This window comes from Falco punctatus (assembly GCF_963210335.1).
Source record: "Falco punctatus genome assembly, chromosome: 2".
Classification (NCBI taxonomy): Eukaryota; Metazoa; Chordata; class Aves; order Falconiformes; family Falconidae; genus Falco; species Falco punctatus.
In genome coordinates, this window is record NC_137581.1 from 113707783 (window position 1) to 113728641 (window position 20859).

The 20859-nt window shown below is 53.2% G+C and overlaps 1 protein-coding gene across 2 annotated transcripts in view; it reads right to left on the reverse strand.

Annotated features, from left to right (window-relative positions):
* Positions 1 to 304: 304 nt before the first annotated feature.
* The window catches only part of IGSF3 (immunoglobulin superfamily member 3), a 100646-nt gene continuing 80091 nt past the window's right edge, over positions 305 to 20859 (reverse strand). For both annotated transcript variants that reach the window (XM_080375193.1, XM_080375192.1), the window contains 4 exons: positions 11892 to 12302; positions 9716 to 10123; positions 4088 to 4525; positions 305 to 3324 (listed from right to left, as the gene is read on the reverse strand). In XM_080375193.1, coding sequence (XP_080231319.1) covers positions 3074 to 3324; positions 4088 to 4525; positions 9716 to 10123; positions 11892 to 12302 — 1508 coding nt within the window. In that variant the 3' untranslated portion in view covers positions 305 to 3073. The remainder of the gene's footprint in view (positions 3325 to 4087; positions 4526 to 9715; positions 10124 to 11891; positions 12303 to 20859) is intronic.

A 20859-nucleotide genomic window follows, 5' to 3' on the forward strand; every position in this document is an offset into this window, starting at 1 on the left:
GCAATTTCAAAAGCAGTGTATCCCATTCAATAAATAGACCTGGCATCACACCTCTGTTGTGGGATGAATTAAGGGATGAGAGAGAGAAATATGAAAAGCCAGAGGGTGCACGATGTCTGCAAGCTCACGCCTGCAAGAGAGAGGAGATGCGCTACCGGGGTGGGAGGTGAGTTAATACATCAGGGAATAGGGGTGGTGGGAGGGGGAGAGGCTGCTAAAACGAGGAGTTCTGCACGCCTTTATGCAGTGAGTGCACATAAAGGCATAATGAAAGCCCAGATCCGACAAAAAAACAGCAATAGGATTCACAATTTCAACACAGTTTACTACAGCTCTCAAGTGTGTTGTATAAAACATGTTTTAGTGCAACATAGTACAAAGTTTTTGTTGTTGTTGTTTTTTTTTTTTTTTTTTTTTTTTTTAAAAATCCCAAACATTTTTCCACATCATGCATGGATAGGGTATCTCTCTTTCTTCTCAGGTTCATTACAGAAAGTTACAGCAGAGAGAGTGGTTTGAAAAGCTTCGTGTTAAAACTCGTTACAGGAAGAGTCTGCCTTATAAAAACAGAGAAGTTTGAGACTGGGCAACACACTGCCAGAGCAATGGAGAAATGTCACCGGCAAGGTACATTCAGGGACCGCCATGGGAGCTGCTTCCCAGGAAAACCTGGGCTCAGTGCAGGAACCGCAGGGCTGGGAAGGGACCTGTTCCAGCCAGGGGGATGGGGCCACCGGACAGCCCTCCAGGAGAGCCCTGCTCCAGGGCAGGCAGGCTGGCGAGAAGGAGCATGGCTCAGGTGCAGCGCAGTGCTCTCGGGGAAGAACAGCTCCTGCTGACTTCATTTTGTCTTCTTCCTTTAAAGCTGAAATGAGTTGCAGTTCCTGCCCGGGAGCAGTATATACAGGAGATACTACATTTATGAAACATCACTCACTGGCTGCAGCTGCTGCTGTTTGCACCTCGGTTCTTCATTTCCATTCACTTATAATCCCACTCCTCTCTTTGCAGACGCCTTATCCAGAAAGGGAAGACAAGTGTGCGGGTGTGCGATACTTCAATATATATATATATATATATATATATATATGAGTGTGATATTACACATATGCTGGGGCCAGTAAGCAGTTAACATCTCAAGGAGGCAGACTTTGCAGAGGGACAAGTGAAATTTGGGCTTCCCAGCAGAAGAAGAAACCAATGCCTTTCTGGTGGAGGAGCAGAGGTGTCCGACTTTGAACAGCCCAGCACAGGGTGGTCTGTGGCCACACGGGTCCTCTCCCAGTCAGGAAAGAGGATGCGCAGTGCAGATCTCACACCTGAGGCTTCACCACCTCTGAAACATCAAGGCATCAGGGTCTAACCGACTAGTGCTACAGAGCATCTGCTGAGGTCCCCTTCTCTTCACAAGGAGCAGTCCGACCCTCCTGAAGAGGACAACGGCTGTGGGTATGGCACCTCTCACCCGTGAGGCAGGGGTGGTTCTTGTGGCTGCGCCCATCTGCCCTGGTTGGTTGGCCTCAGCCATGCTGCGAAAAATAAATGGCTGGATGTGCCAGGAAGACATCAAGGAAGACAACAAAAGGCCATTTTTGGCAAACATTTTCTTCCGCCAGACATCACGCTTAGGGCATATGGGGGAGGAGGCGGTTTCCTCCACAGGACAGGGCAGGGGTACTTGGCATTACGGGGTGCGGGAGCTCAGGTGCCCCACGTGGCGAGAGCCCTGGTTTGGTTCATGAGAGCCATATCTTTCACAGAAAGAACAGCATTTCCTGCCACAGTGGCTGCCTCGGACAAGGGCAGGTGACTTTGCCAGGAGGGGGAGGTGATGGAGAAACGGTTTCTCCTCCTAAAGCCCCAGAAATGAAAAGCGGCAGATGCACGCACACACGCAGGGAAAAATTTCTCTCAAGAGGGTGCCGATGTGGTGCAGGCTCCTTGCCTTGCTCAAGCGCGCGGCAGCAGGGAGTGCAAGCCGCAGGCACACTCGTGACATGTGGTGATTAATTGCACATCCCCACTGCGTGCCATGGCTGCAGCTGGGGTCCTTGGCTGAACCACCCAGGGGCCGTGAACCCCAGCCTGTGGAGCTTCTCCTTTCCCCCTTCCTAAAGTCATTACTTTGGTCATGTTGAAGTCTTCAGAGACTGGATCCAGCCACCAGTCCCCAGGCGACTGGGGCACAGAGGGCACCTGCCTCAGCAGAGGTGGTGGCCTGGACACCAGGGAGGAGCACGACTCTGGTAAGCTGGACCGTACGAGGACCCTCTTTGCTACCCACGAAGTCAGAGCTTTCAGGTGTCCTCCTTCCATTCCCCTCTTCAGTTCCTGGAGACAAGCTAAGTTGCTTTTGTCCTGACCGCAAGCGCGCTGAATATTCAGTCTCTCCAAGATGTGGGAACTCTCCCAAAAGGTGAACCGCTCCCTCCTGAGAGAACAGTAAGATGGAGGCAAGAAGATGCTGAGGCTACAGCCAGTCTTTAAGATGGACCTCCTGACAGCCCAGCTAACCGCTCTGGAGGTGGACCTGGCTTTGTTTTGGAAGAGGGAGGAGCTAGCTCAGTGCACCTTGGGAGAAGACCTTCACTGTGGCACTGAGTCTGAGGAGGAAAACCAGTCTGTTTTGGAAAACATATACATTTACTTGCAAAGAGATCATCCCAGGACCAAATGCCCCCTGGGCACTCCTCACTGTACGGAGGGCAGGGGAAGCTTACAGTTCCTTGAGCGACCAAAAAAGAAACAACAAAAAAGTAATGGCCCAAAAGACAGCAACTAATGGGAGCAAACTTAATCCAAGAGGAACAGCTGCTATGTACAGCAAGCGCAGGGACCCTCCCCTCCGTCTGTCGGGGCAAGGGGGTGCATTCCCACAGGTGCTGGAGGAAGCCTCGGACCTTCCCGTCCCCGCTGGCTGGGTGCTCCACAGAGCTCAGCCGCCACGTCGGAGCACAGACACTGAAACAAATGAAACAAGAACAACAAAACCCACTCTGTTCCTTAGGGTTCCCGGTGTGTCTCTGCTTCTCTCTCTCTCTCGCTGCATGTCCCCCTGGGTGCCTCTGCCTCTTTAGTCTATGGTTCCCGGGTGGATGCTGAGGACCGGCGGCTCTAGGCAAGTGGGAGAGTAGTTGAGATGGGGCTCTTTGATCCACAGCAAGGGGACCCCGTTCTTGCCCTCCGAGTTCTTGCTGGAGTTCCGGCTCTTGAACCGCACCAGGAGGATGGTGATGATCAAGATGCCGAATATGGGGAACGGGTAGAAGAACACAAAGTAGAAGAGGGCGTCGTTGGAGCAGATGACAGACTGCAGGGTGGAGCCTGGAAAGAGACAGAGGACAGTCACATTTCATGGCTTCTCTGCAACACAGGGCCTAAAAACTTCTTTAGAAATGTAAAAAACCCAGATGCTTATTACTTTGTGTCAATGCAGGAGCTAGGGCTGTGAGAAAAATACCAATATTGGAAAACAGAGCATCAGAAGAAAGTTATTGCAGGACATGTTTTGGCTTTATCCCCCCCAAGAGTTTCCCGAGTGCTAGAAAGAGTCCTCCCTGATGCCGATTTTATGTGATCTTATGAAGCGGAGAGCCTCACAAAGAATCGATTCCCTTTCAGTGGTGGTACACAAGAGGCAGCACCCCAGGGTACCTCCCTTAAGGACCCACAAAACTCTCATGACCCCAGTTCTCTCTGGAGCCTGTAAACCATCCAATGGCTTCAAGAGCTGCTTGGATGAGACCCTTGTGCAGAGCTAAGCCAGCTTCCAGGGTGTTTCCAAAGGCAAGGGTTAAACCCCAGTGGGGGGCAATGTCTGCCCTCACTGACTCGAGACGCGCCAGGCGGTAAGTGCTGTGGGGCAGGCAGCCCCAGCACAGAGCTAAGTGCAGTGTGGATGCTTAAGCCCAAGCAAGAGCTGGACTACGAGCCATTAAGCCAACTGGAAAAGCACCAGCACCACAGACTTGCCCAGGTGCAGGCAAGACCCAGTCCCATTCGCTCCCTGACCTTTTTATCTTGGTTGAACCAAAGATGCGGGGGATGTCGGGGTCATGTCCGCAAGAGGGTCGTTGCCTCTTCTCACCTGCATCCTGCACGTGAACGGCGACCATCCCCGACTCCTCCTCTGCCAGCCGGTACCACACGCCGTTGGGGTCCGCCAGCCACTCTTCCACACGGCATGAGTAGTTCCCCGTGTCGGCACCGCCAGCCTGCAGCACTGTCAGCCGAAACAGCACAGCCGAGAGTCTCTGGAAGCGCAGACGGCCCTCCCAGCGACTGGCCTCGGGGCTGAAGATGGCATCGGGGCCCACACTCAGCACTGCTTCCCTCTCCTCCTCCTCCTCCTCCGCTGTGTCCTCCTCCACGTGGCCGCCTGCCTCTTTGGCCCGCAGGTTGTACCATGTCACTGCAAAATAGGACTCCGGGCTGGAGCGGGACAGGATGCTGCAGTCCAGTGGGAAGGATTCCTTCTCCTGCACCGTGAGGTTGGCAGTGGCCGTGTCCACCTGCAAGGTGGGATCTGAGAGAACAACAGGGAGAGGTGAGCGCTGAGCAAAATGCTATTGTCAAAGCCACCCTGCCCTGGCACAAACCGCCGTGACTCCGGTGCTGGGTGCAATCCAAGCAAAACCCAAAGGCTTGATGCAGCCTGCTGAGTCCCACAGGCACCTCTGTGGTCAACCCCACAGGTGCAGCATCCTCACTGCACCGCACCCCGCCTGGCGCAGGGTCAAACGGGAGCGGGCTGCAAGCGCCGTGCTGTACCACCCTGCCCATGCAGACCTTCACACCAACTAATGGGCGTGTGTGCAAGAGGAGAAAGCTGCTGCGACTCATCCAGACATGCTACAAGAACACGTCAGGAAATACTGAGGTTTGGTGTGTGTGCTGAGGAGCAATGTAGCGCTGCTCCCCAGCTACTGGTGCAAAGAGCATTGCACTCCATGCTAATTTTTTGAGAGTGCTCAAAGGACTTGAAAATCAGTATGACAGAAGAGAAGAGGATTTTTTCCAGCAATTCAGGAAGTTGTTTAGGTAAGAGGTTCCTCCATGGAGATGTCCTCAGCACAGACACAGCAAGGATGCTTCCAGAAGTCTCCCTCTCTCATGTTTTTTTCTCTAGCGCTTGGTGCAAGGCTAAAGAGATGTTTTTATCTAACTGAGATACAGCGGCCAGAACTCAAGATGAGTTGATTAAAGGCTGACTTCAAGAGCAATTAACATTTGGTTTAGTCATCTTGCCAGGGAACACGTACTCCAGGGATCGCAATCAGTCCAGATCTAAGCTTTCGTTTAAAGATTAAAAAGCCCTTTCCGACACGGGAGCTGAGCGGGAGGGGTAAGCCGACAGCTCACCAGAGAGAGGTGCCTTCTCCTCCAGTGAAGATGGCTGGGCAAGCCCTCCCCTGCCCAGAGCCCAGGTGGTGCTGCTGGATGGGGCTGCTGTCCCCCAGCTCCCATCAGCCGCGGGGCTGCTGTGCCCCACGGGGCTTCTCATTACAGCACCTGCCCGACACTTTTAAAATGGTTCCATAAGGAGTTTCTCCGTTAAAACCAGAGCTCTTCAGGCTGTAGGCGAGATGAGTGTTTTCAGCTCACATCTTCCCTGGGAAGACTCCCCAGCAGAAACAGGAAGGTGGTAAATACTGGTATTTTGGAGACTACTGAGGTAAAAAAGAGGAAGGGAAGGAAATGGCTTGTCAAAACCAACACAAAGCCTTCCCCACCTCAGCAGGTCAAGCAGAAAGAGGAGAACTGCTGTCTGAAGGTGCCGAGAGTTTTTTTCCCCCCTTTGCTCATGATTATAGTCTTGAAACATGAGGAGATCCTCACTAATGAGGCATGAGTCACAAGCAAGTTTAGTCATTTTGTGAAGTACTGGCTGCTGCGAAAGAAAAACAAACAAAAAAGCACTTTTAGAAAAAAAAAATAATCTTGAATTAGCGCACTCTCTTCTTCCCACTCCACATCCCTCTGTAAATCAAAATGAGCCTCAGGGATTTCCCTGCTGTCCATTCCCCCCTCCATCAGGGCTGGCAATTCTCAGCCTGCATGAAGAGCTGCCACTTCTAACCGTGCAGGCACGCAGAGAACAGGGATTGCCCGGGGAGGGTCTCTGCTCAAGCCTTCCCAAGCAAGGACCTGGCGGATAGGGGCTGTGCTGTCCCCGGAGACAGCTCCTCCTTTGCAGGACCAGTCTCCTCCGCCAGGAATGATGACTAAAACCTTTCCAGACTCTTACCCTTTGCTGGAACGGGCATGCATAAAGCACCACAGCAGGGCGTGCAGAGTGGCTGCTTTACATGCTGGAAAAAACCCAGCAAATAAGGACCGTAACTGTTATTTGACTTACAGCCCTTAAGACAGGCATTTAATCTTGAAGTCATATACCTCAAAAACTAGGGAATCCGTATTTTCCAAGGTAAATTGTCCTTGCAGCTTATCTGTTGTTAAAAATAATAAATATAAATAATATAACAATAAAGCAGAGTACCACGGGAATCTGCTTTTGAGGGCTTAAAAGTCCACAAGTGCTGGTCAGTCGTTAAGAACCACCTTTTAGAAGCACAGGAGCAGCAATTCCACTGTACTGTACGTCTGGCAAGCGGGGCAGAAATGCAGCTTGGCTGAACAGGGAGCTCCTCATGGAGCTCAAGAGGAAAAAAGAAATTGCATGATCTCAGGCTTTGCAGGAAGGTTACAAAGCTGTGGTTTGTACACGCAGAGAAAAGACACGGAAGGTCAAAGCTCAGCTAGAGCTGAAACTGGCCAGTGTTGTGTCAGCTAACAAGAAAGGCTTTTTAAAGTATGTTAATAGCAAGAAGAGGTCTGAAAAAAGCACTGGACTATGATCCTTGTTGAAGAGTGTCACCTGACTATTAGGGATGAAGAAAAAGCAGAGGCATTCAATGCTTTTTTAGCATCGGTCTTTAGTAATACTGATAGACCTGGGGTTGCCCGGTTCCCCGAGTCGGAGATCACGGGCGTGGGAACAGCGACTTTCCATTTGTGGACACTGAGATTGTAAGGGACCAGCTGTGTCAGCTGAAAGTTCTCAAATCCATGGGGCCTGACGGGATTCATCCCAGAATACTGAAGGAGCTAGGGGATGTTATGGCAGGATCCCTCTAGATCATCATCCAAAGGCTTTGGGAGTCAGGGGAGGTCCCTGCTGACTGGAGGCTAGTCAGTGTTGTTCCAGTTTACAGGAAGGGCTGGAGGGAAGATCCAGGAAACTACGGTCCTGTTAGCCTAACCTCAGCTCCTGGAAAAATGATGGAGATTATACTGGAGGGTACTATATGGAGATTATGGAGGGTATATGGAGATTATGGAGGGTACTACTGAAAGGCATTTTAAGACCAACGCAATGATCCGGCGCTGTCAACATGTGTTCACAAAGGGAAAGCCCTGTTTAACTGTGGATAACTGGCTAGCTGAAAAGGGTCACATAGACATAGTCCAGCTGGCTGGACAAAAATGCACATCGCTCTCAGCTTATCTGAAGTAAAGCAAAATACACTGTCTTTGGCTGTCCTTGTTACACAATAACAGGAAGATTTTGGTGGGAAAAGAATGTTGCAGGTGGGAACAGATAACTACAGAAGAGAAACTAGGGGCAGGCTTGGTATTTAGGCAACTAACCAATAATGAGCTTAACTTTTGTAATATGTATGAGCTAATTATAAGAAGGCATAAAAGGTGACTGTAAGAGACAATAAACGAAGTCTGCTGATCACTCATATTGAGTGACTGTGTCTTCCCTCCGTCGCGACATTTAACAAATTAGGATATTAAATTAAATATCGTCCTATGATAAGGTCACTCACCTAGTAGGTGAAGGGGAGGTGCTGGATATAGTTTTTCTGGATTTTAGTAAGGCTTTTGCTACTGTCCCTCACAGCATCCTTCCCACTGTGGGATGAGCAGGTTCACGGTGTGCTGGGTGAAGAACTGGCTGAAGGGCAGGGCTCAAAGGGTTGTAAGTGAATGGGGCTACAGCTGGCTGGCCAGCGGTGTCCCTCAGCGTTCAATTCCAGGGCCAGTTCGTTCCATATATTTATCAAAGATCCGGACGCAGGAGTTGAACACACCATTAGCAAGTTTGCTGATGGTAACAAACTGGGAGGTACTACTGACTTTCTTGAGGGAGAAGAGGCCTCGCAGAGGGATCTAGATAGACTGGGCACTGGGGTTTGATTAATGGGATGAAATTTCACGAGTCCAAATGCTAGAGATCACACCTAGGATGGAGTAACACCAGGCACAAGTATAAAATGGGCTCAGTACGAGTCAGCAATGCCCCGGCAGCCCCGGGGGCAAACTGCATCCTGGGGTGCAGCAAACACAGCGTAACCAGCTGGTTGAAAGGGGTGACTGTCCCACTGTACTCGGCATTGGTGCACCTCACTCGAGCGCTGTGTGCAGTTCTGGGCACCACAATGTCAGAAGGTCCTTGAATGCATCCAGAGGAGGGCAACAAAGCCGGTGAAAGGGCTGGAAGGAATGTCCTACGAGGTGCAGCTAAGGACACGGGGTTTGTATAGTTTGGAGAATAGGAGGCTGAGGGGGCAACCTCACCGCTCTACAGCTTCCCAAGGAGGGGATGTGGAGAGGGAGATGCTGATCTCTTCTCCCTGGGATCCAGCAACAGGACGGGTTCAAAGAGAATGGTTCAAAGCTGTGCTGGGGAGATTGAGGCTGAGCATTAGGAAGCCCTTCTCTACCGAGAGGGTGGTCAAACACTGGAACAGGCTTCCTAGAGAGGCACTCAGTGCCCCAAGCCTGTCAGAGTATTGGTCAATGCCATTAGTAATGTGCTTTAGCTTCTGGTCACCCTGAAGTGGTCAGGCAGCTGGACTAGGTGATCATTGTAGGCCCCTTCCAACTGAAATGTTCTGTTCCGTTTTCTTCACAACTCTCCAAAATTGGAGTTTCCTCCCTGGTTTGAACTTCTGTAGCACTTTTTTCCCCACTAGATCCTGGAAAGAATGAGAAGCACCTGGATCCCCGATATCTGCCTCCCTGTGTCTGGGAACAGCCAAAACAGTGGTGTTAGGCAGCAGGATCCACCTGAATCACTATCACTGGCAAGAGGGTGGCCAGGAAGCCCAGAAGTACCCCTTGTCCATACAGAGGCAGGCTCCTCACAGCCAACTCCTGCCCCAGCAAGAAGCCTGAGCCCCCATCCCAACTGAAGATGAACCCTCAGAGCTGCACGTTCTGCATCTGCTTCTTCACCTGCACAACAAGGAGCAGAAGCATGAAAAACTTTCTGGACACCAGGCAAGGGTCTCGACCTCCTCTGCCACCCTCTTTTTATGCAAGGACCTTGCCCCTGGGGCACACACGTGGGGCGCACAGGGAGCTTCTCCCATCTCATTCTCAATGGAATTGTGAGTAAAATCAGAAGCCCATCCTATTGAATCTGCTGGAAGTGCTGTGAAAAAATACATTTGCAGACGCAGTGGTGACAAACCCCCAAAGCCCAAGCCCATCTAGCTGTGTTTGCAGGACTTGCTCTGTGCTCCTTCCAGAAAAGCAAGGGCGCACCCAAGAAGATACTCGAGAAAGCATCAGCAGGGTCTGCGGCACAGCGGTCCTGCCCTCTGCCTGGACTCGCTGTCAATGACAGACAGATGGTGACCCGTGTGTTTGGTCCAAGAGGGCAGAGTGCTGCTCAAAGCTGTTGGCACGAGCTCCTCCTCACCTGGCTGCTTGACGGTGAGGGTGATGAGTCCGGAAAGGTCCTCTGCCCGCTTGTACCAGCGGTCGCTGGGGTCGAGGAGCCACTCCTCCACGCGGCAGTTGTAGGCCCCGCTGTCCCGCACGGTGGCGTTTTGGATGGAGAGGAGGTAGAGACCTGGGGACGGGCTCTCCAGGTGCAGCCGGCTCCGCAGGTCACCCAGCGTCACCAGGTCCCCGTAGCGCAGGGTGCTCTGCCGGCTCAGCCGGGCCACCACCTCCTTCTCCGGGTGACCTGGCCGCCAGACGTACCACTCCACCGAGAGCTGGGACGAGGGGCTGGTCCGGCTGCTGACCAGGCACTCCAAGGTCACCCACTGGTTCTCCAGCACTGTGATGTTCTTGTGGGTCTGGTTCACCTGCAGGCGGTTATCTATGAGAAAAGGCCGTTAGAAATGCAAGGTGGATGGAGGGTTGCAATGGTCCTTTCTCCCTCCACAAGCCCTTCTCACGTGGCCACAATCCCGGGGTGTGATGAAAGAAATGAGGAAAGGGAGGAAAAAACCCCCGAGGGACTGGGGGAGAGAGGAGGAAAGAAAAACGAGACTTGTGTTTTTTAGGGGCTTCTGAAAATTTCAGGCTAGCCACCAACAATGCCCCGTTCAGCACAGGGAACTGGCAACCCACTATCTCCCAGTAGGATCTGGGGGGGGGTGTCCTAAGTGCACAGACACCTTATTAAGGGAGGTGACACCTCAACCTTTCCTCAACTTCTTCCTGGGACAGGGCAGTAGCCCAGTCACACACCCCCTGGCCAGTAAGCCCTCCTGTTGCGGGAAAAGGGGAAAAAGCAAGGCGGAGAACGGACAGCTGAATACAGGGAAGCACCACTGCAAAACGAGAAGTGGCATGAGGGCAAAGTCACACACAGTATTTTGCTGCCTTGGGAATGTCCCTGGTTTTTGCTCCACGATTTCATTGATACTCGGGGTGGGGGTGGGTGGGTGACTGCAATCAGCTCTTTTATGTGAAATGACGTGTCGTGCCTTCCTGATTCCTTCATGACTTTTCAGGGGCACAGTCTGGACTTCCCTGGCACGGCCGCTGCAGCAAGCAATAGGCACCGTACTTCCCAGAGCAAGGTGGGCGACGCAAGGAAGGGGGCAGATCACAGCTCCCTGCTCCCTGGCTGCCCCACAGCCATCTTGGGACTTTGCAGACTAAACCAAGGAGCTGGGACCAGCAGCCAGTGGCACGCTGTGGCCTGCTGTGCCTCCTGCCCGACCAAGCAATGCCGCACTGGGACCGTACTCAATATCCCCCTGGTACCCCCACCCACAGAGCTTGTGTCTAAGCAGCCAAATCCAGAGACAGAGACCAGGCATTAGGCATCCTAGTCCGGCCCTGCTATCCAGGCGCATCCCTCCTGCCTGAAGGATTTCTGTCTTCCAGAAACAAGCACCCAGAGCAAGCAGGGACATGGCAGGCTTCCTTGTAAAGTACTGATGCTCTGCCTCAGCAGCACACATGGGGTCCAGGCTGCTCTCTGAGACGGTGCTTGCCTCCGGGCCTCCCCACTGTGTACAAAATGAGGGCTCCGTCCCCAGCTTGTGGGGGCCATCTTTAGCTCCTCCATCAGCCCACCTTTACCAGTGATGTCTGCTGCCACGGAAACCACCAGCAGAGCACATTTCTCCTTTCCTGGCAGCCAGCTCCCCATCTCATTAAACTCGTTACTCACATCTCGTGTGCACAGCGGCAGAGAGAAAAGAGACAAGGCTCCCTACGCCTGCCAGGATACAGGCACAGAGTAAAATTAAAACTGTGCAAAACATGCAAATGCTTTCCCAGGCAGGCACACACCCGCTCTCTCTCAGTAGGTCGCTAGTCGACACTCTTGCTACGTGATGCTCTTGAGGATAAAGAAACCTGGCTGGATACAGCGGCCCTCTAGGTTGTGGGGGATGGACAACCTTCCTGTGGGAACACTGAAAGGCACACCAGTGCAGCCTAAATGCAGGAGGGTCACATCAAAGGGGGAAAATGTCCCTCTGTGCGGGGATGTGCAGGCATAAAGATGCAAGGAGGGGGGTGACAAATCTGTAGTGGAAAGGAGACCAGAGGCTCCCTGTTGCCCCAGAAAAGCTCAGCGAGCTCATGAGCCATGCACAAGAGGACCTGGCTGGCACGGCACGCGGTACCTGGCTGCTTGACGGTGACCTCCGTCCGCCCCGACACCTCCTCCGCCAGCTTGTACCAGGCGTGGTTGGGGCTGAGCAGCCACTCCTCCACGTGGCAGTAGTAGCTGCCGCTGTCTCGGACCTCTGCCCGCTGGACCGTCAGGCTGAAGAGACCCCCCGACGCCGAGCGCTCGAACTGCAGCCGGCCCCGCAACCCCTCCTCCTCCGCGTAGGTGCCGTACTCGAAGGCTGAGCTGTGGGTGGTCTTCAGGATGAGCTTGCCGTCGGCGTCAGAGGGCTTGTGGACGTACCACAGCACAGCAAAGTGCGAGTCGGGGCTGGTCTGGGATTTCACTGAGCAGTTGAGGGGGATGGGCCGGTTCTCCACCAGAGTGATGCTCCGCTTCGACTTGCTCACCTGTAGCTTGGTCACTGCAACGGAGGAACCAAGAAGGATGAGGAGGGGTGGGTCATTAACACAGAAAAGAAAGGAACTCGTCTGGTTTTGGGGAGGACCAGAGTGTCCTCCCCCAGCTGCAGGCATAGCTGCTCTTGCCTGGATCTCACTTGCACTGACCTTTAGGATAAAGGCATTTAGAAGTTCTCCTACAAAATCTTCTCCCTCTTTTCGAGGCCTGCTCTACTTCTGGATCCTCCCACCGTGTCCCTCAGCAAGAGGCTTTTTTTTCAAACTTTGCCCTTTCAAAGTTGTCCTTTCTTAATCCACCGTGATCTAAGGCACCAAACCTAGCATGAAGACTACACCCAAACTCAGTGGGTTTTTTCACAGTGAAATCATACTGCTTGCGCCTCAGGGCAATGAGCTGCTGACCAGTTCCAGAGAAAACCATTTCCAGGAAGACTGAATTACATGAGATTCTACTGCTGTCACATGCCAGCAGTCTCGATGACACGTAACCCACAGACACAACAGCTACGTGAGCAAATGGCACAACTGGAAAAGAAGAAAGCGCCAGACTGGAAGGGATCAGTCGGGAGCAAGCTCTGCTCCAGCAACCAGGAGATCTGGCTCCAGGTCCACCATGGATGGAACAGCCTGGGACAAGCCACAGGCACGTCACCTCCCTCGGCTTCCCAAGCACAGCTGCGGTTCCCACGCAGGTAGCTAAGCAGTCACACAGTGGCAGGGATGACACAGCGGTGTCATTCGCTCTTGTCACTGCACGGAGAGAGGTTTCCGATTCCCGTCTCCCTGCAGGTGCAGGAGATCAAGCCCCTGCTGCGTGTACGCCAAGCCACGACCCAGGGCATTGCTGTCTGCAGGGGAGGACACCAAGCGCCCTCCTGTGACACTTGCGCTTGGCGTGCCCTGCGGCCCTGCCGGCTACAGACCCAAGGAGAGGAGCAGCTCCCAGCTGGACACACCGCTGCTCCCAGCAGCTCCGCCACCAGCTCCCCTCCTTCGCCTCTCCCCCCACGGCAGCTCCCCTCCGACAGGGCCGTGCCGTCTCGCTGCCAGGTGAAAGGATTCTGCTGACAACCGGTAAATCTCTTAACGAAACCTGGTGAGCGCCCTGGGCACAAACGGCACAGCAGAAGTGTGACACCGCAGGCACGAGCCACTGAAGGCTGCCAGGGGAGCTGTGCCCATCCGCACCCTGGAAACCCATCCCACGCATCCTGTGTTTGCAGGGAAACAACATCGTCTCCCCTCTCTCGCAGAGGCACGGGCTCCTCGCTTCGCATCACGCTGCTTCACTTCCAGCTTCCCCCGGGTGCCCGCGACTCAGATGCCTGTCGGTGCAAGCACAGGCGATGAGCGATGGCACCAAGGGAGAGGACGGGCACAGGCAAACAACTTCAAATGGGAGGGAGGGACCCCCACCACAGTAACGCTTTCTGCTCTAACACAGCATCCGAGACAGGCATCCCGGAGCCTGGATTGCCTGTGGTTTTAATCAGTATGCTAATAAAGACTCAAGGGCTGTGTTACTGGTACCGAAGGAAGACAGTGGAGGGAGGGAAGGAGGAAAGCAGTCCCCTGTTTTTCCTCCCTGGGGACTTGAACCTAATGGAGAGATTTAGCATCACCCTGTTGTATTTCTGCCATACCCCAAAGACACTCCTTCCCCTTTGTTTCGCTCAAGGGTAGCAGCCTTATCCACCGCACTCACACTCATCTCCCACCTTTTTGGCTCACCGTCGGTTGAGAAAGGTTATTTCAAGCATTAATCAATCTTCCAAGTCCCTGGGAGATGAACCAATAAAGGGGAAGGTGATTCTCAGCAGCTTCCTTTCTCCCCCAGCCCCCTTTCCAAACAGTTTATTTTTAATTGGTACTAGATTATTTTCTGCAACCGTTACTAAGGAAACCTCTGTTACTATAGCAACTGTGTATGTTAAGTCAGTAGCCCTATATCTATTAAAATGCAGTATGTACACATGCTGCGTGTGGTGGGGTTGCTCAGTATCAACACACACATAGAGACAAAGCCAGGGTACACACAGAGCAGAGCTGCTGAGATGCAAGCGTTCCTCCCAGCGCTCTTCCCACATCGTGGCACCTCCAGAAGATGAAAAGGAGGACAAGCATGGAGTAATTTTAAGCGGTGTTTGAAACAACAGACCTGCACCTCGTACATGACAGACGGATTTTACTGAAGCAGCCAGGGCTTGTTCCCAGACCATAATCGTGGCAATTCTCACTATGTACAAAGAGCACGGACCCCTGAGGTCATCCAGGGCTCTCGGGTGGCCTCTGTGCAGCTCTCCCCGCTTCTGTTCAACACTGGGGAAGACATCGTCTTTTGTGAGGGTGACGAGGAAGAAATCTGATTAAGTGGCAAAACCGAGATCTTAAATTCCACGCACGCACCCCAGCCCTCCAAGCCCTCCCTGGCAGCCACTGCAGTTCAGGAGTTTGCCCACGCGTGCACAGTCCCCCAAATCTTGATGAGATGATCGTTTCTACCACTGCTACCAGCCGGAGCAGCAGGGCCCGGCAGGGAATTACCGGTCTTCCCTTTGCTAGGCTTGCACTTGTGCAGGTTTGTAACACGGTGCGCTAAGTTTCCTCTAGATTAGAGGTATCAGTTATAGGTAATGACACCCCTGCCAATGCACTTCTCAACTAACACGACTTATTTTCCTAACAGAGGCACACCACGGAAGATGCAAGCGCAGGTTTTGTTTCCCTCCCACAGAATTAAAAGAGGACATTCTCAGTTTTTTCCAATCTCTGAACACCAAATGCTTCCCCATCCAGGTGCGCTGGCTCCTGCGTAGTAAATGCACACCTACCTCTTCATTACCTTTTGCAGATCCTATGGAAATAATTCATGGCTTTTGCAGACCACAGGCTGAAAACTGCTGAGTTGGAAACACTGTGGCACACAGGTCACCCTGGGGCAGCTTCACCTTCGGGCTGCAGGGGGGTTTGCTTGCTCAGGCAGAGGAGAGATCTCTGCCCACAGTCTGGTTAAGGCACGGGAAGCTTTGTGGGGCAGCTTTGCACTCCTGCTCTCCCACAGGGATGACCATCAGATATGAAAACTAATCCAAAAGACTCATTTTACATTTTGAAAAAATGATTTAAAAAAAAAAAGGGGGGGGGCGGGGGGAAATATCCTGAAGTTAGTGGTCCAGGGTGATGGTAACACTGCAATACAACCCCTGGGAGGCCATCTCCTTCCCTCCTGGTGGTGAGCCTACTCCAGCACAAAGTGGGTCTCTCTATGCCCCGTGCAGCTTGCCAGGTCATGTTTAAAGATGCCTGCCACGACATGGAAATGCTGCTGGTGCATGAGTGAGATTGCAAGAAGAGTGACAGCCCAGGCACCCAGCCAGCCAAACCTCACCCTCCTGACACAGGGGAAACTCCCTTTCCTGGCTTGGGGATTTGCCTGGGCAGAGAGCCAGCAAAGGGCTCAGCCTTCCAATGCTGAGTTGATCCCGTCTGCCCCAGGGGCTGGGCTTCCAGTGTGCCAGGGCAGGGCTGTCAAGCAGCAGAGGTGGTGGACGCAGTGATGTGAACAGGCAGAGCTACACGGCATTTTCTGCTGCGCTGTCAAGAGGGTGATGTTCTCTTAACAGCCTCACGAACATCTGCTTAGTGAGGGGAACAGGTGCATATGTCTAGGTGAAGTTATCGTGCATATCATCTGCAAACCATAATCCTGTTGCCACAGTGTCTCCTGGCTCCCTGGAGGGTGCCAGTAAAGAGGGTATCATACCTTGAGGTGCTGTAATTGGCTTTACATATGCTATTAAGGCTTTCAATTTACACTGGCAACGAGTCATGGTTACAACCCTCCCATTTCTTTTAAGCCAGCCTGGTCCCCCAGCCCCCGTGAAGCCAAGCAACCTGTGTGAAGAACATGTGCTGAACTCCGCAGCAATGCTCGGGCAAGCAGTGCCGGGACAGAAGATGTCAGCTCTCCGATGGCACAGACACGCTCTCCTGCACCACTGAGGGCATCCCGATGTCTCTGCTGGAGGGTGGTAGATGGGTGAGACTCACGCTGGAGCCTGGCCAGGACATGGGGGACTTTAGGGTGGAGAGGCTGGCACAGGTGGCAGGTGTCCACAGCAAGCCCGTACACATACTGGACATCCCACATCACAGGCTGTCCTCCTGCATCAAGGTCCCTCTGCACTAATTCCCCGGCTGAGGAAAATGTCCCCACTCCTTTGCGGGGACAGGCATTGTCTCAGGATACCTGTGGCAGTCTCTGGTCCTCAAAACTTGCTCCCCTGGGCTGGGGGGGCGGCCAGGTCAGACACACCTTACAGCCACAGCAGGCTACAGCATGGCTAGGAGCTCTACAGGCTGATGCATATGGCAGGAGTTTTCCACACACCATCAAGCAGGCAATCAGTCTCCTCAAGCTGGGCATGTGGTAAGCACGTTTATACAAATATTTGGGGGAAGGGAAAGCAGTCATCAGAGCAGGAGGACCGAGGCAGTGACGTGATTCACAGCTTTTCTGCTGACTCGCTGCCATGGTGAAGCCACTTGGCTCCCTCCCTTCTGTTTCCTAATCATCAGGCAGAGGTTACAGGCACTTCGCAATCTGTATCTGAAAATGCTGCGATGGAAAGATGCTCTGTCTCAGATTCCTTACATCATCTTCCCGTGTAGGCAGCAAGAACAACAGCAGGAGTTTACTTCCCACCTGGGAGCTGCTATTACCAAGTCCTGGGAATGGCAATGTTTAACTGCAGTTGAAGATACCCACCCCCCTCCCCCCAAAACCAAAACAACAAGCCCCATACAAAACCCCAGCAAGCTGCCCTGCAGGGAAGGAGGAGAGGGCTGCTGGCTGGGGAAGGAGCCGGCTCTGCAGGAGCCCATGGCTCTGGCCAGCCACCAGCAGCCAGGAGAGTCCCCTGGGAGCCCTGTCACCATAGCAGGGAGGTGGTGTCCCACTTTGGAGGCTGCTGCCCTCTGGGGAGAGCTCCTCCAGAAGACGCTCTTGCCTGGAGAGAACTGATGAAGTGTTGCAAAAAGTTTTCCTGGGGAATGTCCTACTTTTAAAAGCCTCCATCGGGATTTCACAGTGCTGGGGGGGGGGGGGGGGGGGGGTGGCGGGGGAAGGAGCAGAAAGAGGCCAACCCAGCCTGAACCCAGTCCCAGTTTAACACCAGACACGACTCAGCAGGCTGACTGGGAGACTCATTTCCAGGAACACGGCCCCGGGCCAGTTCTTCTTGCGAGGAAACCATCTCTCCCCAGCACCCTCAGCCTACAATCCTGAAGGGCACTGACCAGGCTTTTGGCGCAAACTCAGCCGACCTCTCGGCCTGCAGTCACCACCCAAAGGTGCCTCATTACTTCCCTGACTGGGGCCCGAAACCCACTCAGTGCCCAAATTCCTCCCAGAGGATGTTTGCCTGGGATTCAAGAGACTCCTGCGCAGGTTCACTGCCCTGCCACAGGCTTAGACGTGCACTAACACTCAGCCCCCTGCCAGCCTTTCCCCCTTCCTGAAGGCTGAAGAGCCTCCTCCACCTCCACACACGCTGCAAGGACACCTGCATTAGTGACTGCGGGGAACTGGGGCAACTGGAGTCAGGCAAGCACATGCCAGCCTTTGGACTCAGCAAGGCAAGGGGCGGGTGACTCATGTTTACCAGGTTAACTGAAAGAAAACCAATATTCAAAGGGGAAAGATGAGTGAGCCTTTCCAGAGAAGAGGCATCAGCGGGAAGGCATTTGCAGAAGAGAAGAAAACGAGATGCTGCTAGGAAGACCTCGCTCATTAAGCTTAACTGTGGCACAGAAATCACAGCACAGTAAAGACAAAGACTTGCAGTGCTGGGGCAGCCACCCCAGAGAGAGCACGGAAATGGCAGCACAGCTCCCAACTCCTGCTATTCTCTTTTAACAGAACACAATTCCTCCTGAAACTGGATTAGCGAGGTTGCAAATTGCATTAGCCAACATGGGAGGCTGCTGGTGCAACAGGAGCAGAAGAAAGGGAAATAGCATTAGACTTTGCCTGTCATTATTACTGCCATTATTAACTTGTCACTTTACTGTAGTGTTCCTATAACAATGAATTATTGCCTGCAAACAGGCTGACATGATTGAATTACTGCGAGAGCAGCTCCATGGGAAGGAGAGACAACGTTAACCCTTTCCTGAGGAGGGCTCAGCTGCTGCCCCCTCCCAAGCGGGCAGACAAAAAGAGCTGAGGCTTCGACTCCGAGCACCAACCTGCCGCCTTGACCTTCAGCAGTGCTGGTTTCAGAGCAGTGCCGAAAGTTTCTGTGGTCCCCAAACTGCTCAGGTCCCAGTTGCACGTGGGCTGCTCTGGGTTGGACATGCAAACAAACACAGAATATACGTCTGTCTGCAGCAGCAATAAGGATCCACAGCTGGAGCTCTCCCATCTTCGCAGGTCTTCCTGCAACCTCTAGCCTACTAATTTTGTAAAGCTAAATCCTCACTTCTGCAGGTGCCTCCTTTCTGGGATAGAGAAGATAGGTGCCTGGACAAGCCACCAAATTGAATGACTGCCAGTCTCGATGGATGCGGGTCACCTTTTTTCCCCCTCCCCCCTTGCAGGGTCAGTACCCTCTGCTTGCCATCAGGCTGTTAATCCGACTTTGTTCTCCCTGGCCAGCGCGACTCCCCTGGAAAGATGCTGCGATGGCCCTTCCCAGAGCCCCTGGGCAGAGCGGGAAGGAGCAGGCATGCCTTCACCCACCCAGGCCATGCCCCTTCACATCACCCCAGGTGCCACCCAAATGCTACTCGCACTCCCCTGGGGTCTGAGAGGCTTGAGCCTGCCCGCAAATACTGCTCACGTTTGCTAAAAATCAGCTACATGACACTTCTCTCCTGGAATTTACTGTCCCTTGTATGAATGCTGCAAATAGTGCTCCCTGCAGCACAGCCTGGTGGGTGCCCCCAGCCCCAGAGCAAGCCTAGGAGCTGGCTGTGACCCACCTCCTCTCAGGGACAGAAAGACGCCAGGAATAACCCACCAAGTCACTCACGTTTCAGTACGTTCAGCAAGTTGCCGCCAGGTCCACAGCCCAGCAGACGCAGGATGCTCCCCAGCCTCCCAGCCTGCTGCTGCAGCAAGACGAGTGGGGTACTTAAATAGCTGTGCACAGCCACGCTGACCACCACCCGTTCCAATGGCCCAGCCCCGAGGCCGGCTGTGCACCCTAAAGCACACTGTCCTCCTGCATCTTGGGGAAGCGCAGCCTGATGCACCCAAAATGCAACCACAGGGTGCTGTGGCAAAGTGGAACAGGCATTTCTGCTCAAACCCTGCGGTGGACCCTGCTCTGCTGCACCCCTGCCAGCTTCAGCCCCGTACTCGCGTCAGCCAAACCCATGCACCAGCGGCTGGATGCCCCCATGCCCCCCAAAAGCAGCGCGGTCAGACTGCTGACCTGCCAAACACAGAGGCAGCGGGTCAAGCCCATCGCTGCACACCTCGTGCTGTGGCGTGAAGACTGCAGGCAGTGACAAGGACATCTGCTGAGCTAGGGGACAGCCTGGCATTACCAGCCATGTCACGCCGGAGTCGGCAGAGCAGCTCACGAACTAGCAGGGCACCAAGCAGGGCCTCGGGGAAGCATACATATGTGACCCAGAAAGTCTCTTCAAAGCCCAGAAGCCATACATCTGTGAGCATCTATGGAAAAGGCCGTGCGTGTAGCTGCAGCGATGGAGAAAGCTGGGAAGCCCGCAGCCTCCAAGGGCCAGCCATGGTAAGCCAGAGACCACCGGCTGGAACATGCCACTGGCTTGGGAAAAGCCAGACCTTCTCCAAGAACCAGAAAGCACAACTCTCTGAAGGACAGCGAGACACAAATACACCCCAAAGCAAAATGCCCCGCGAACCTAAAACCAGAAGCCTTCCTGCCAAAGCCTGAAATGAATGAAAGTTCTGCAGGAGAAAGCGGAGGGGCGGGAGGAATAAAAGATTCCCAGCATGAGTTGTGTATGCTGTCAGGAAACAATATACGGCTCACTGATCACTTGTAAATTAAAATATGGAGATAGGATCACTGGAAGAAAAATTCAGTACCAAGCTACAGCCACCGAGGATAAAGAAAGAAAAAAAAATAACATTGAGATATTTAATCAACTCCTCATCAGAAAGATTTCAAACAAAGGAGCACTTGGTCCATTAGGAAAAAAAAGTAATTAAAGGTACCTGAAGAACAAGTTCTAACACATAGAGCAGCACCACACACCAACTCCTATGCTGTTCTGGAGGCTGGACATGAACAGTCAACTTTCTTAACATAAATCCTTGGTAGGGTTTGGGTAGATACACGCCAATGGTATGAAATGCCATTTTCTTGTCGTCCAGAGAGCAAGCTCTCCAGACAGACCTCAGGCAGGACCATGAGGTCTTCTGGACAATGCCTGCGCCAGTCCTGCCAGCCCCAGGTTGTCGGTGCTGTCCTCTGTGCAGATAAAAGTCCCCTGAGAAGGACCGAACTGAATCCACCCAAGAGCTAGCTCACTCCACTCACCTTTAACTACTCCTTTCCACCGGGT